The sequence below is a fragment of the Mangifera indica genome, chromosome 18, assembly GCF_011075055.1.
Source record: "Mangifera indica cultivar Alphonso chromosome 18, CATAS_Mindica_2.1, whole genome shotgun sequence".
NCBI classification, from domain to species: domain Eukaryota; kingdom Viridiplantae; phylum Streptophyta; class Magnoliopsida; order Sapindales; family Anacardiaceae; genus Mangifera; species Mangifera indica.
Genome location: NC_058154.1, coordinates 1,902,203 through 1,916,663, shown reverse-complemented (window position 1 = coordinate 1,916,663; position 14,461 = coordinate 1,902,203). Strand labels below are relative to the sequence as shown.

At 34.3% G+C, this 14,461-nt stretch overlaps 3 protein-coding genes across 4 annotated transcripts; 2 read left to right on the top strand and 1 right to left on the bottom strand.

The window, feature by feature from the left end:
• Positions 1–324: 324 nt before the first annotated feature.
• Positions 325–2,973, top strand: LOC123201427 (E3 ubiquitin-protein ligase AIRP2-like). Of its 2 annotated transcripts, XR_006498819.1 has the most exons (6): positions 326–617; positions 1,761–1,911; positions 2,040–2,106; positions 2,208–2,465; positions 2,549–2,755; positions 2,840–2,973. XR_006498819.1 is itself a non-coding variant. In XM_044616930.1 (5 exons), exons 1-5 carry the CDS (start codon positions 529–531, stop codon positions 2,757–2,759), a joined length of 780 nt encoding a protein of 259 aa, XP_044472865.1. In that variant the 5' UTR covers positions 325–528; the 3' UTR covers positions 2,760–2,973. The 2 variants fall into 2 exon arrangements, 1 of the variants encoding a protein (XP_044472865.1); XM_044616930.1 differs by having other exon boundaries at positions 325–617; positions 2,040–2,110; positions 2,549–2,973.
• Positions 2,974–4,831: 1,858 nt separating this feature from the next.
• Positions 4,832–7,801, bottom strand: LOC123201517 (high mobility group B protein 1-like). Its single transcript, XM_044617054.1, has 8 exons — positions 7,649–7,801; positions 6,595–6,666; positions 6,112–6,240; positions 5,960–6,017; positions 5,801–5,845; positions 5,548–5,628; positions 5,371–5,457; positions 4,832–5,088 (listed from the first exon to the last, which is right to left on the bottom strand). Exons 2-8 carry the CDS (start codon positions 6,660–6,662, stop codon positions 5,026–5,028), a joined length of 531 nt encoding a protein of 176 aa, XP_044472989.1. The 5' UTR covers positions 6,663–6,666; positions 7,649–7,801; the 3' UTR covers positions 4,832–5,025.
• Positions 7,802–9,994: 2,193 nt separating this feature from the next.
• On the top strand, positions 9,995–11,127 carry LOC123202503 (chlorophyll a-b binding protein CP29.2, chloroplastic-like). Its single transcript, XM_044618465.1, has 2 exons — positions 9,995–10,542; positions 10,635–11,127. Exons 1-2 carry the CDS (start codon positions 10,048–10,050, stop codon positions 10,992–10,994), a joined length of 855 nt encoding a protein of 284 aa, XP_044474400.1. The 5' UTR covers positions 9,995–10,047; the 3' UTR covers positions 10,995–11,127.
• The last annotated feature ends 3,334 nt before the right edge of the window (positions 11,128–14,461 follow it).

The following is a 14,461-nucleotide window of genomic DNA, read 5'->3' as shown; positions in this document are numbered from 1 at the left end:
GAAAATAAAATAGTATGAATAAAATGATAATTTTAATTCCTAATATTGTTATTTTATTAACAAAATTTAATTTTAAGTGGAAAAATGTTATTTATGCTTAATTTTGGGTTGGAAAGTGTTATTATGCCAACTAGGAGTGTAAAAATGTTTTAAGGCCAAACTTTGGGCGAACAAATTATTTACGCTTGATTTTGGGTGGAAAAGTGTGATTATGTCAATTAGGGGTGTACAAAGTTTTAAGGCCAAACCTTGGGTGGGACAAGGTATTTACTGAACAGAGAAAGATACTACTAGACTAGTACTATACTACTATAACGTGTGCTCTAAGTGAAAACCCAAGAAGCTCTTCTTCCTGTAACCACTTTTTTATTTTATTTTTATTTTTTCCGAAGTGGGAACAGAAAGTATTTCATAAGCATAAGATTCTGGCTTTGAGAGAATATGAATTGAAGAGTTAGGTTTTTTTTTTTTGTTTGTTTGAGGTGGGATTGTAATGGATTTTTGTTGTTGAGATTGGTTTTTGGTTTGATGGGAATTTGTCAGGGGAAAGAGATGAGGAAGTCGTTTAAGGACTCACTCAAGGCTCTTGAAGCTGATATTCAATTTGCCAATACCCTGTAAAGATCTCTCTCTTTATTTTTGGAGTGATTTATTTTCGGCAGATTATGCTGGTATTACACAATTCTGTGTTTTTTTTCATCTGAAATTACCAGAATTCTACTGAGTTTTGGAATTTGTGAGAGAAATACTGATTTTGTTTCTAGATTAGAGTTTTTCCCGGGTGGGGTTTGATCGGATATGTGGGGTTTTTCTTTTCTTTTCTTTTTTTTTTTTAATTTTTCCTTTTTTTAAGTTTCTTCATTATTTTGCTTTTTAAGCATCCGGGTATTCACCTGTGCTGTAGAATTATATTCACTGGCCAGTTCAATCATATTTTTAGCTGCTTTTGATTGATTTGTTTTTTTTCCTCTTTTTTAGACTGTCTGCTTTTTCTTTTCATGCGCATTCACATCTACAGAACTGGCTCTGTTAGTGTGGAGTGGTAGAAGCTTGTTTTTGTTTCAGGGAATTGATCAGATCAACATATTCTATTTGGCTTAAATGTTACTTTGTGATTTCCATATTGTTTTTTTGACCCTGTAGCTATACAAGTACTTTTTGAAGCCCGAATTTTATGATTTTGTTGACTATTCCTAGAAGCATCTGTTTGAGAAAATGCATATTTTTTTTGCAATATTTTTCAATCAGGTTGATGGTAATTGCTAAAAAGGATGTAGAGAAACCTTCCAACAACAAGATTACTGCAGTTTGTCTTGTGGTTATGTCTCTTAGTTCCTATTTTGGAAGTCAAAATTGATTTAAGGCTAGATAGACAGAAGAATGCTTGTCTACTTATGCTCATGTAGCTCCAGCTGCAGTTTGATTTTATGAGCCCTGTTCTGAGTGCCAATCAGTTGGCATTCATATTTGGCACATTTGGTATGTTGTAAGCTACCCAACTTCCCTGATCCCAGGCAATAATATCAGGAATTGCTTTCCCCTTGCACCCGTTCAATATTTTTGAACGCCAGATACCCTTTCAGTGCATTAATTTTCACTTTGTTCCAATTATTTGTTCATATCCCGAACGATAAGGGTGAGAGTTGCATTGACAAGATTCATCATAGATAAAATAGAGATTAATTTGGGTGATGAAAAGCTGAGAGTAACTAAATCTCTGACGGACCTGATTAACTAGTACAAAATTTGTCGTGATACAGGGCTTCTGACTACCCAAGAGAATATGATGGAGCCTGCCTTCAAATGAGATTATCCTACAGTCCGGCAGCTCATGCTTTTCTTTTTCTTGTCCAGTGGACTGATTGTCGCCTGGCTGGGGCACTTGGTTTGCTTAGAATACTTATATATAAGGTGATATCAGTATCTTCAATATGAATGTAACATTCTAAAGTTCCCTGTCAGACCTCTAGGATTTGTAATTGTTGAAGTTAACATTAATCTTTTTTCTCAAGGGAGTGATGAATAATGGTCTTATGCAGGCATATGTGGATGGGAAGACTACCATTTCTATTCATGAAAGGAAAGCTAGTATTAGAGAATTCTATGGTGAGTAAACTTCGGGGGATGTCAAATAACTATTTCAGCCAAATTCTTGCTTATGATTTTATCCGGACTCTCATTCTGGGGCGAAATTTCTTATTGTTTAGCAATCTGTTTGAATTTTATGGACGGGTGATATTTCCCTCTTTATTACAACTTCAAAGAGGAATTACTGATGTCGAAGACCGGAAACAGAAAGAGATTTGTGCAGCCAAGTACAGAAAGAAAGATGAGATGTATAAGGGAAAGTTCTCTGAAATTGATATAGAGAGAGAAGAAGAATGTGGTATTTGCATGGAGATACAAACTAAAATCGTTTTGCCCGCTTGCAATCATTCAATGTGTATGAAGTGTTACCGCAATTGGTAAGTCGTTTGATATCTATGCTTGCTTGCCGCTTTCCCTTGCACGATACTGAAATTCACTATATTTTTCACTGGTTGTCTAGGCGGGCTCGGTCTCATTCATGCCCTTTCTGCCGCGACAGTCTCAGGAGAGTGGATTCAGGTGACCTGTGGATCTACACCAGCAAGAATGAGATTGTTGATTTGGCCTCCATCTCTAGGGAGAATTTGAAGCGACTTTTTATGTACATCGATAAGTTGCCGCTCATTACTCCGGATCCAATTCTTGTTTCTTATGATCCTTGCTACCGGTAAGGGCTTATTCTTCAAAGGAAAAATTGTATATAACATCTGGTTGGTTGTACGCAATTCATGATTCCATTTCCTTTTATCAGGTGATTTAGAAAGTGCCAACATTTGTTGATTGCTGTTGGCTTGCTTCAATTTGATGCCTCTGGATCATGCTTATTCATTGGATTTTTTATATAATAGTCAAATTTTAACGTGGGAGCATTTCTTGTCTCACCTAGATCTTCTCTTTTGGTATGCTTCAATTCTTTTCTGGTGCCATGTAATGGACATATGGGTGGACTGAGCCAGCTCTGGGTCGAAGTTTGATTCAAACAAACCCAAATTCGAGTTAAGATAACCCTAACTTAAATTTGAATCAAACCATCTCGAATAGATCGAGCAATCAAAAAGTTGTCAATTGATCCATCTTTTTTTAGCAATTTTTTATCTTCTTTTGGTGTTTTTAATTTTTCTTCATATCCAACAACCGTATTCTTTCTATCTAACAATTATTCAACAATTCATCGCCAACTCAAACTGAACTTTTTAGATTCGAATTGAGTTCAAGTAGGTCCCTTTTCAAGCTTTGTTTGACTCAATGTACCCCTCCACCTAGGGTTGGATTCGAACTGAGCCGAGTTGAGTTCGAGCTCGGTTTGGTTCATATATAGCTAGCTCGAGTTCGGGCTCGAGCTCGGTTAAGGTCGGCTCGTTTTAAGCTCGAATTCAGTTCGGTTTGGCTCGTTTTTCATTATCAAAACGATATCGTTTTAATATATATTGGTTAAAACGACGTCGTTTTGTATCAAAAATTTTAATTTGAAAATCTGACGAGTAGCTCAAGCTCGGCTAAGGCCAGCTTGTTTCGGGCTCGACCTAGAGCTCAGTTCGAATCCAGCCCTACCTCCACCCCTAAATGGAGCTACTAGATCTCTTATTTAGGACATCTAATCCCACAACTAAATGGTATTGAACTCTATATAAGTAGATACGTAAATTAGGTCGAGCCTCCCTTTTCAAGCTTTGTTTGACTCAATGCACACCTCCACCCCTAAGTGGAGGTACTAGATCTCCTATTTACGACAGTTGAACCCACAACTAAATGTTATTAAATTTTATATAAGTAGACACGTTAACTGAGTCAGGCCAAATGGAGACCCAATCAGATATTATAGCATGTTGGGTTCAATTCATAGACTTTTCAAAGTGGGCTATAGCGGACCCATTACTATTGAATATATTAAAAAATAAAAAAAAATATATGATAGTTGCTTCTGCTTATGGCTGAAGCTAGACCCAATTCTTTTTTTAAATTATTTTTTTCTATATAAACAATCTAAATCTTTTTAATTTTCCAATTTTATTTATAAATTTCTCAATCTCAATTTTTTTATTATATTCTTAATCTCATTTTCTTTCGTCAACTCACTTTTAGAAAATGTTTGAATTCGCAAATAATAATTCTTTGTATTTATAATTTTATTTTTATATTATTTTTATCATTACAAAATATTATAAATAGATCTAAGGTCAAATGAATTTAATCTATTTAAATATTATTTATGTAAATAATTGCTATAATATATATTTTTTATTTATGTTTATAATTATATAGTATATAAATTAATTTTTTTTGTACTATATTATAATATTTTTATCATGTAATTATGGTATTTCTCTATCACAAACAAGAGAATATAAATAAAATATTTGAAGTACTGTCCTCAATTTTAATAATTAAAAAACAATTTTTATTTAAAATTTTGAATTAATTTTTTACTTTGTTTAAATAGGATGTCTGATTAACACTCAAGCCTCTATATATATAAAGTCAAGTTTTGAGCCTTAAAATTTTCATAAGCCAACCCGCCCCAAACACCCATTATTGTGCAAACGTAAGGCTCAATCCTGATTTGATCTGACCCATGGGCCCCATAGACTGAACCAAAGCCGGGCCGACCCAGCCCATAGACACCTCAAAATGTAAGTGATGATTTGAGATCGATTTTCCAATTTCTCCATGAGATACATAGTATAAAATGCAACGACACCTCGAAGGTGGACACTCTGCAAATGTTGAATCGAATATAAAAACGGGCAGGCAATCAAGAACTGATATGTATAAAAGCGGGTAACTTATGCTGAATTTTCATAAAAGTTACAAAAACCATATTGCAGCACCATAAAGCTAACGTTTTCCTCTATCTAAATAAAGCCAACAGGTCTAGCCTAAGAGAACGTTGACACGACAAAAAATTAACCATGATGTCCAAGTCATTATCATCCCATTTCAATCATCATCTTCCTCTTCCTCTTCCTCTTCTTCTTCCCCCTCTTCCTCTTCTTGCTCTTCCTGCATGAAAAACACAATGACAGCAATTTATAGAATGACAACTTCTACATTTTGATCTTACAATCATGAACATATAATTCGCCGAAAGATATTAGCCAAATCCAATGATTGAATCAATTTCCCAGAAGAAAGCAGCCACGCCTATCTTTTGAATTGATACTACCCATTCAACAACCTCAAGGACATAAAACAACATCTGAACCCAAAACTATGACAATGCAACAGTAAAATACAACTATTGTTAAATCAATCCATTGACCAGAACTTCAAAAAATGTGCTACCTCTCCATTGGCCTCATCCTCCTCTTCATCATTCACTTCAGACTTCGACTTTTCAGATGCCTCATCACTATCATCAGTTATGTTTTCCTGTTAACATTAAAAACAAAGAAAAGTTGATCACATAATGACCACCCAAAAGCATCACAAAGTGGAAAAGGATCACTGCAAGTCATTCACCTGCTTCTTATTGTAAGCATTCATAAGCTTTCCATACTCTACCTTCCCTTTTGCTGCTTTGGCTTCATATGGAGCTTTTTCCTTCCAATTAGGTGAATATATACATCAGTTAAATGCAGTTCAAATACCTTTTCTTCACAGAGGCAAGTTAATTTCAAAGATCGAAATAAACTCTTCAATGTTTAAGAATCAAATTCAACCAAGCAATCCTTGTATTCATGTCATATGACAATGCTCAATGATAAATACTTACATCAGGAGACATTGATTTCCACTTCTCTCCTGCAGCTTTCCCAACCTTCAACCACATTATTCAAGCACATGAATCAACTCTTTAATCCATAAAGATTGCCTCACCACAAACTAAAATTTAATCTCATTTCGTTTTTATCAAATATAACTGAATGCTTACAGCTGACACAGCAGTTACATGAGGGTTGTCCTTCTTGAAAGTTTTCCTGAACTCCTCACTGTATCATCAGAATGGCATCAATTAAAAAATTTTTAAAATTACCACACATGCTATTTCTGCCTCTCAAAGCAGCAGCAAAATGAGAAACATACAGGAACAGAAAGAAAGCACTAGTGGGCCTCTTTGGTTTGTTTGGGTCCTTCTTCGCATTCTTTGCCTTCTTAGCTTTCCTTGCACTACTTTTATCAACCTTTGCAGCTGCCTTCCTCTTTCCAACCTTTCTGAAAACAATGGAAATATATTAGATCCATCACAATGGCATTTATGTAATTTCTATATCCACCATCAAGCATATGAAACCAGAAATCATCAGATATGTATGTACTCAGCACGAGACTACAACCAGAATGTGGGTTTTTGGTTGGCCATCTTAAAAGACCAAAAATCTTATGTAACCGTAAGAAACTAGGACAAAAAGTACATAAGAAGAACTTCTTTCTCCTCCCTTGGAAAACCTAAGAATCCTCTAGGTTCTAACTAGACTTGTGAATTTGAGTTCAAACTTGGCCTCGGGCAGACCTATAATATTTGTACAACACAAAAGAAAAAAGTAAATTAAAGTAAAGTCAACTAACCGGTCATCAACAGGCTTCAAAGCTTCCTTTGAGGTCGCACCCTTACCCTTGCCCTTGCCCCCCTTCATTGTTCTGTACAACCAAAAGCTTAAATCAAAATGAGTCACACAATACAGTCCATTGCTCACTTTGCCATATATCCACCCAACACCTTTAAGAGAAAAGATTAGCTAAAGCAGTTAAAGCTGTAAGTCCAACAATATTTTTTCACCAAAACGGCTGGCTGTGAGGACAGTCTAACTATACAAAAATTCACTTCACACACTATTATTCAAAAAAATTTTTTAAAAAATCAACTTTAACTATCCAAAATCAACAGCATAAACCTCCAAAATCATGCATAATAAAAAATTTCTAGCAATCTTTATCTAAAATTGATCAAAAACTAGTGATTATTATAATCAACTAATAAATAATAAAGTAACACAAAAATTCAGCATAATCCACAATGAACTATAATAAAACTAATAATTAACTGTATTAAATTGTATGTAAAAGTGAGAGTACATGGTTTGTACTGCAGGCACAACTTGCTGTGGACATATGACCAACGAGTACACATATCAAGTATTTTTCAGTCAGGGTTTGTAAGTAAAAGTTGTATTGAAGTCTAAGCAAAAGTGAGTGTGTACTGCAAAACAGAGCGAGCTAAGACTAAGAGCTCGGACAAAGAGGAAAAAATAAGTGAAAATTTTCTCCATCAACTGCCCATGGTTTTTCCCATATTGGGTTTTTCAAGTAAATACTTTGTTCTTGTGTTAAGTGTTTGTGCATTTTGCTGTTTGTTTTCTCTGTGTTTCAGAAGAATAATCAACAACAAATAATAAACAAACACCAAAATTCCACAATGAACTATAATCCAATTAAAAAATAACAGTAAACAAAGATAGTTCAGATGATAAAATCCAAACTTAATTACAATTCCACTAAAAAAAAAAAACAGAGCATCGCAATTTCTATGCAGCAAAATTAAAAAAAAAAATGATAATAACAATTAAAAAAATAGAAAACAGAACGAAGAAACGATAGAAGTAGATCTAGAAAATCAATTGACCTCAGAACAAAGCAACCGAGCTGTGATCGTCTGGATAGAAACAGAGAACCAAAGCGAGTGAAAAATCAAGGTCAGAGGAAAAATATAGAGCCAGAAAAATCACCGGATCAGCCAGTAAAAATAAGGTGTTTGCCGCCACAGGAGTCAATGCGGTTACCGGCTACCACAGGTCGCTGCATTGAATATGTAATAATAATAATAATTAATTACAATTTAATTGCATTTAATTAGGGTAAACAAAAAATTTAATGAGCCAACAGAGACTTGCTGATTGACCGAACCAACGGTGAAGATGATTTTACTGCTGAGTGAAAGCATTTTCCCACCGTAGATTTGGCAAGAAAAAAAAAACCAGTTTTTGAAAGCTAAATCACATTTTGTTACCTGCAACTGAACTCTTTTTAAGGAAAAACAACTTTGACACAAATATCAAGACGATAATTTTTATATTACCCAAAATATCCCTCCTTGTCATTCACCACGTCATTTCTCTTTCCGTCCTCTCTTTTTCTTTTTCCTTGTTTTTTTTTTTCTTCCTCCGCAATCATCTCACAAAATAAGTTAAATTTTTATAAATAAAATAAAAATTCGAACTAAAATTTTTAATACTTCATCAATTTTATTAATCTTCTTTACTTTTTTTAACAGTGCCTTCTTTCTCTTTTGTTTTAATAGACATGCTTAAATATTTATCATTATTTCTTTCATAAAACCGTCAATTGAATCAAATAAGTTCAAGGTCCGATCATTTAATAAAATAGAATTTGAGTTTCCGATAGGTTTGAATAAAAAATTTGTTCATTAAATTATTAAGTTTGAGTTTAAATAAAGGTTGTTTAGTTCCTATGGTTGATAGGCTCAAAAATTTATTATAAACAAAAATGTATTTGTTCGGTTTTCAAACATCGTAAAGAATTTTAAAGATGTTTTTACTTGGTTTTAAACTTATAAAATGCGTTTAAAATAGACCCAAAACAAATTCAAAACAGTAAAAATTCTACTCAACTGGGCCCGAATAAAAAACATAGGCCCAAAACCAAGTTCAAAATTTTTTTAAGGCCCACGCTTGAGCAAACCAGCCTGATGACAATCCTATCTTCATTTTCATTTGTATACGTAACATTATAATTAGTATTTTATAAAATATAATACACGTTATATCATACGGTGCAAAGAAAAATGATACATATTCTAAAAGATATCAAAAATTGATATAATATAGTGAATATATTATTTAATATAATATATATTACTGATATAGATCGATACATTTTTTTAAGAAATGATGAAGTGTTAATAATGTATTTGAAAAAGTTTAGAATTTAATAGTGTTTGCAATTTTATTTAAGATAATAATATAATAATTTAAATTTTTATTATTTTATTTTTTAAAATATATCTTATATCACAATACAATATTTAATATTTAATAAAATTGTCATTTAACCAGTAATATATTAAAAATAATAAAATTTTATCTTATTTTTCTTTTGGTTTAGAAAACTAATACTTTCACCTCATAATCAAAATTTGAAACGTTATATTTTCTCTCTACTTGGTTTTCATTTCTCTAACAAAATTCCTTAGGCATTCTCTCTCTTCAATGACGAAATCTCCCTTCTTTGGACAAAGACAACCTCTTTTTCTGCTAGCGTCTTCGTCTTCGACATGTGAGAATTTAGGTTTTTAATATTTAACAAATAGTAATTTAAGGATTCAACAAACCTTCGGTCGGAATAAGTGCTTAAGCTATTGTGGCTCAGTCATTACTAATAAAATTTCTTAGCATGGGAATGTTAAATGAATCAAATTTTAAGTATCTAATTGATTTTTCATATGATATATCATTATGTGATTATATAATTTATACATGATAAATGAATGAAAAAGTATCTTACCAAACCTTGACGGAAAAGGCAACTCACTCTTTACACAATGCAACAATGAGATAGATATTTGTGCCACGTTTTAAAAGAAGATTTGTCGATTCGTTTTTAGCACTGAATTGTTGAAGCTCGACCGAGTCTTCTATCTACCCTTAGGGTGGCCCATTGGGCTTGAGTATCTGTTAGGCCCATTTCGGTCTGGCTTTTGGGCCTTCAGTTCAGATTTTTTTTGTAACTTGAAAAAATCTTCTGTTAGAAAGATTTTCTTCCCCTGGCAACAACAGCCACAACCTTGCAGCCGGACAAATCCTCTTCCAAACTACAAACAGATAAGGAAAGATAAGGCAGATTCTTTACAAGCCGTCAGATGGATACGCACTTCAATCCAACGGCCACCAACTCACCAACAAGGATAAAGTATCAAAACTTTATAACTCAAACAATCATGTCAGCCTACCCTTATGAGCCTCAAATCTTATTGTCTGAACTCTAGGTGTACGTTTGCGACGAGCCATGGCCACCACCACAGCAGCAGCAGCTACATATTTTATTGGAACCCGCCTCCCTGACGTGTCCTCTAATTCGGGCCGGGTCCTAGCCCGGTTTGGGTTTGGCACCAAGAAGGCCAGCCCGAAGAAGATTCCGAAACGCAATTCTGATCGTCCACTGTGGTACCCTGGAGCCAAGGCCCCGGCATGGCTAGACGGGAGCTTGGTTGGTGACTATGGTTTTGACCCCTTCGGGCTCGGGAAGCCAGCGGAGTACTTGCAGTTTGATTTGGATTCATTGGACCAGAACTTGGCGAAGAATATGGCTGGTGATATTATTGGGACCCGGTTTGAGACCTCTGAAGTGAGTTCAACTCCGTTTCAGCCGTACAGTGAAGTGTTTGGGCTTCAGAGGTTCCGTGAGTGCGAGCTCATTCATGGCCGATGGGCTATGCTGGCCACTCTTGGTGCCCTCGCCGTCGAGTGGCTCACAGGTGTCACCTGGCAAGACGCCGGCAAGGTAAGTAACTTGTTTAAAAGATTTTCTATGGGCTAATTGACAGAGACTTCCAGGGTAAGTAATTGGGATTTTCAAACTGATGATTTTTTCAGGTGGAATTAGTTGAAGGGTCATCTTATCTTGGCCAACCATTGCCATTCTCCATGACAACATTGATATGGATCGAGGTTTTGGTAATTGGGTACATTGAGTTTCAGAGGAACGCGGAGCTTGATCCTGAGAAGAGGCTTTACCCTGGAGGAAAGTTTTTTGACCCTCTGGGATTGGCCGCAGATCCTGAAAAGAAAGCCACACTTCAATTGGCAGAGATTAAGCATGCCCGCCTTGCCATGGTTGCTTTCCTTGGCTTTGCTGTTCAAGCTGCTGTTACTGGAAAAGGCCCTCTCAACAACTGGGCTACTCACTTGAGTGACCCTCTTCACACAACCATTATTGATAACCTTACTTCTTAAAAGCTTTATGTAGTCTTTGCCTGAGAAGTATATGTTAATCGGATCGATGAATTTCCATTTCAGCCTTCTGGTGTGTAAAAATTTGTAACATTTGACAGTAAGAGGGGAATGTTATTGCTGCATATTGTGATCATTTAAGTCCAAAAGAAAAAGCACCCATAAAAAGAAACTAGAAAAAGCACCACTCTCTTTGTATACGACTTTAAAAACAATCAGAAAATTTGCTGGTTTCTATGGCCAAACTGAGCTACTAAGTGTCAACGTGAATCTCAGCCAAACAAATAACAGAGATGAGCTCTAATTTCTACATTACTGATAAGAAAGATCGGGAAAGAATAACCACCATGAAAACAATCGGCAAACGCCATTCAGAAAATCCTAAACTACCCAGTTACCCTTTTTGTTTAGGAGAAGAGGAGTGAATTGCTTCAGCACTGTAAAGCCTTCTCAGCTCCAAGATTAATTCACTTATCTTGAGAGAAAGCTGCATCTGTTCCTCCCACGAGTTGATCAATTTGTCCTCAAACTCCTTCAACTTTGAGCTTTCGATCGCATTAGGAACGGATTCTTTCACAAACCCTATAAGCTTCAATGTCTCTCTCAAGAATGGATACGCCGTTAAATCAAGAAATGGCTGTTCGACTTGTGCTCCAGGGACAGTCCTTTTAACCTTCTTCTTTTTGCCTCGGCTACCATCATCATCTCCAAAGAACATCAACCGCCTTTTAGCTCTCTTTGCCATCGCGTCGTTATATTTTGGAAATGGATTGTGTTCTTGATGATCTGGAGGAGTATCAATCTGATTTTCTTCTTGTTCTTGTGCATTTTCCTTCTTTTCCTCGGGGGAAATGCCAAGATCAAACGCCTTGAAGATTTCACTCTTTGCTTGTTCCAGAATCTCGGTTATTAGGGAACGAGTCTCTTGTCTTTGTTGCGCAGAGAGGCAAGAAGGTGTGGAAGGTGGCGGTTTGTTGTCAACGGAGCAGTTTCTTGCCGAGGAAGAAGCAACCGGCTCTGTCGGAAGTGTTGACGGCGTTTCTTTTTCTGTTGAATCTTGTTCTTGCATTGTTGGAGTTGATACGCCACTGCTTCCAGACATTTTCTTTCTTTCAAGAGAAAGATTCGGATGAAAGGAAATGGTTTAACGTCTAAGAGGCCGTTTAGAAGCCACCTTCCGTAGGTGATGAATTCTGTGTTATCAGCACCGTCCATTTTACGACAGTGGGACTAAAAAACTTGTGGGCCCCCTGGATCGGATGGTCATACGTATGCCAGTTGTTACATTTTTCAACAAAAGCTCGTCGATTCATTGATTTTCGTTTTTCAGTTGCCAAACACCTATTTCCCACCCAAGGTTTGATAAATTTATTCCGTCCTATAAATCGGAAAGAAGTTACTTTTTCACCCGTTTGTTAAAATTTTAAAATTTTCTATTAAATAATTTTTTACCATAATTTATATTAATATTAATAAAAATTTATAAATATAAATATAAAGAAAGATGTCAAAGCCGTTTAATCATAATATTTTAAGAAATATTTCGAAATTTATAGTCGTGAGATCATGTTTTTAAACATTTTAAAATTTAAATATACTCCATGTTAACTTAAAAAAAAAAAGACATAACACCTTTAAATAATTGAATAAAACATAACAAAGGGAGAAGGAGTATTTCCCACCCAACTTTTGATGTTTTCTTAAAATATCACTCACGACAGATGAAAAATCCTTATTAGATAAAGTCGTTAATATGGATAATATTTGTTTGGATAGAGTTAAAATGTCAATTTTACCTTTATTAGATTAAATGACAAAAATACTCTTCAATTTAATCTATAAAATTCGTCTCAAAAATTGATGTTGGGGTTTGATTGAAATTATCAATTTGTCCCATAGAATGGAAATTACCAATTTACGTTAAAGACTCATGCTTTTATGCCTTGACGGCTTCAATTACTTTTTGTTCAATTCATAAACTCATTTTAATGGGATTTCAGACTGATGTTTTTCTATATTTCAAATTCCAGACTGAAAATACAGAAACCAAAATCCAGAAACAAGAAAATGAAGAAATCAAATTGTGCATTTTGCATTTCAATTACGTTAGAGACTGATGTTTTTCTGCATTTCAAATTTCAGACTAAAAATGCAGAAGCCAAAATCCAAAATTTCAGACTGAAAATGCAGAAACCAAAATCCAGAAACAAGAAAATGAAGAAACCAAATTGTAAACAGAACCTTAGAAAAAAAATTAATCTCCCAGAAACTTAAAGAAAATTCAGAAAAATTCCAAAAACAGGAAAATGCAGAAGAAACCAAATGATAAACAGAACCCTGGAAAATAATCAACTTTCAACAAGAAAATGCAGAAGAAACCAAATAAACTTTTAGAAACTAAAAGAAAATACAGAAAACTAAGAAACCCATAAGTTGGAAAACAATAATTCTTCAAAAACAAAAAGAAAATATAGAAAACTAAATTGTAAACTGTAAGCTGAAAAACAATAAACTTTTAGAAACCAAAAAAGTCAAGCAGAAAACCAAATTGGAACCTTTAAGTGCAGAAATCATAAATGTAGAAACCATATATTAACATTTCCAATGTAACACCAATTATCAACAGAAACCAATGCAAGTGCAGTTATCAACAAAATCAATTGAATTCCAGAATCCAAATTTTAACATATTACTGCATAAATCACAAAAGCAAGCACCAATACACTAAATCAACACAACATTACCAAAAAAATATCATTACTGCAATTACGATCAGATGAAATGTTAATAATAGTATATCAAAAAATAAAAAACATTCTACTCCAAAACTACTTATGAGTGTTGCATATTACAAACTACTTATGAGCACGACATATTACAAACTACTTAATGAGCGCTGCATATAAAAAAAAAATTATCTTAGCATTTTTCAGAGTTCTACCAAAAAAACCAATGCAGTGAACTCTTCATGAAGTCTACAAAGAATAGGTTTGATGCAGTTACTTGAATTGGACCCTTGGAAACAAAATTTACACCAGTTAAACCTTCTTGGTTCAACATTTATCAACTTGGCCAATAGAAAGAAAAATAAAAAAAAAATAAATTGACTATGAAGATGTATTCCACTGCATAAATGTCTAGAATATTAATATCATATTGTGAAGGTTCGTTGGAAGAAGTTTACGTAAATTGTGTCCATACTGAGTGAGTTGTCATACTTGGTATTCTCTTTCTCTGTTAACAAAACAAAAAATTGAAGAATTAGTTAAGGAAGAATAAACCAGAGGGTATGATAAAATAATGAAAAATTATTTATAATAATTACTTTTTGATTTCTTCTATTTACAGTAGCAAGATTATTTTTATATGACCTCTTGTTATGACCAATTTCCTTGCATATACTGCATTTGACAGCGGATATTTGTTTTCTCTTTGATCCTTCATCACGGTCTCTCATTCTTGCTCTTCTT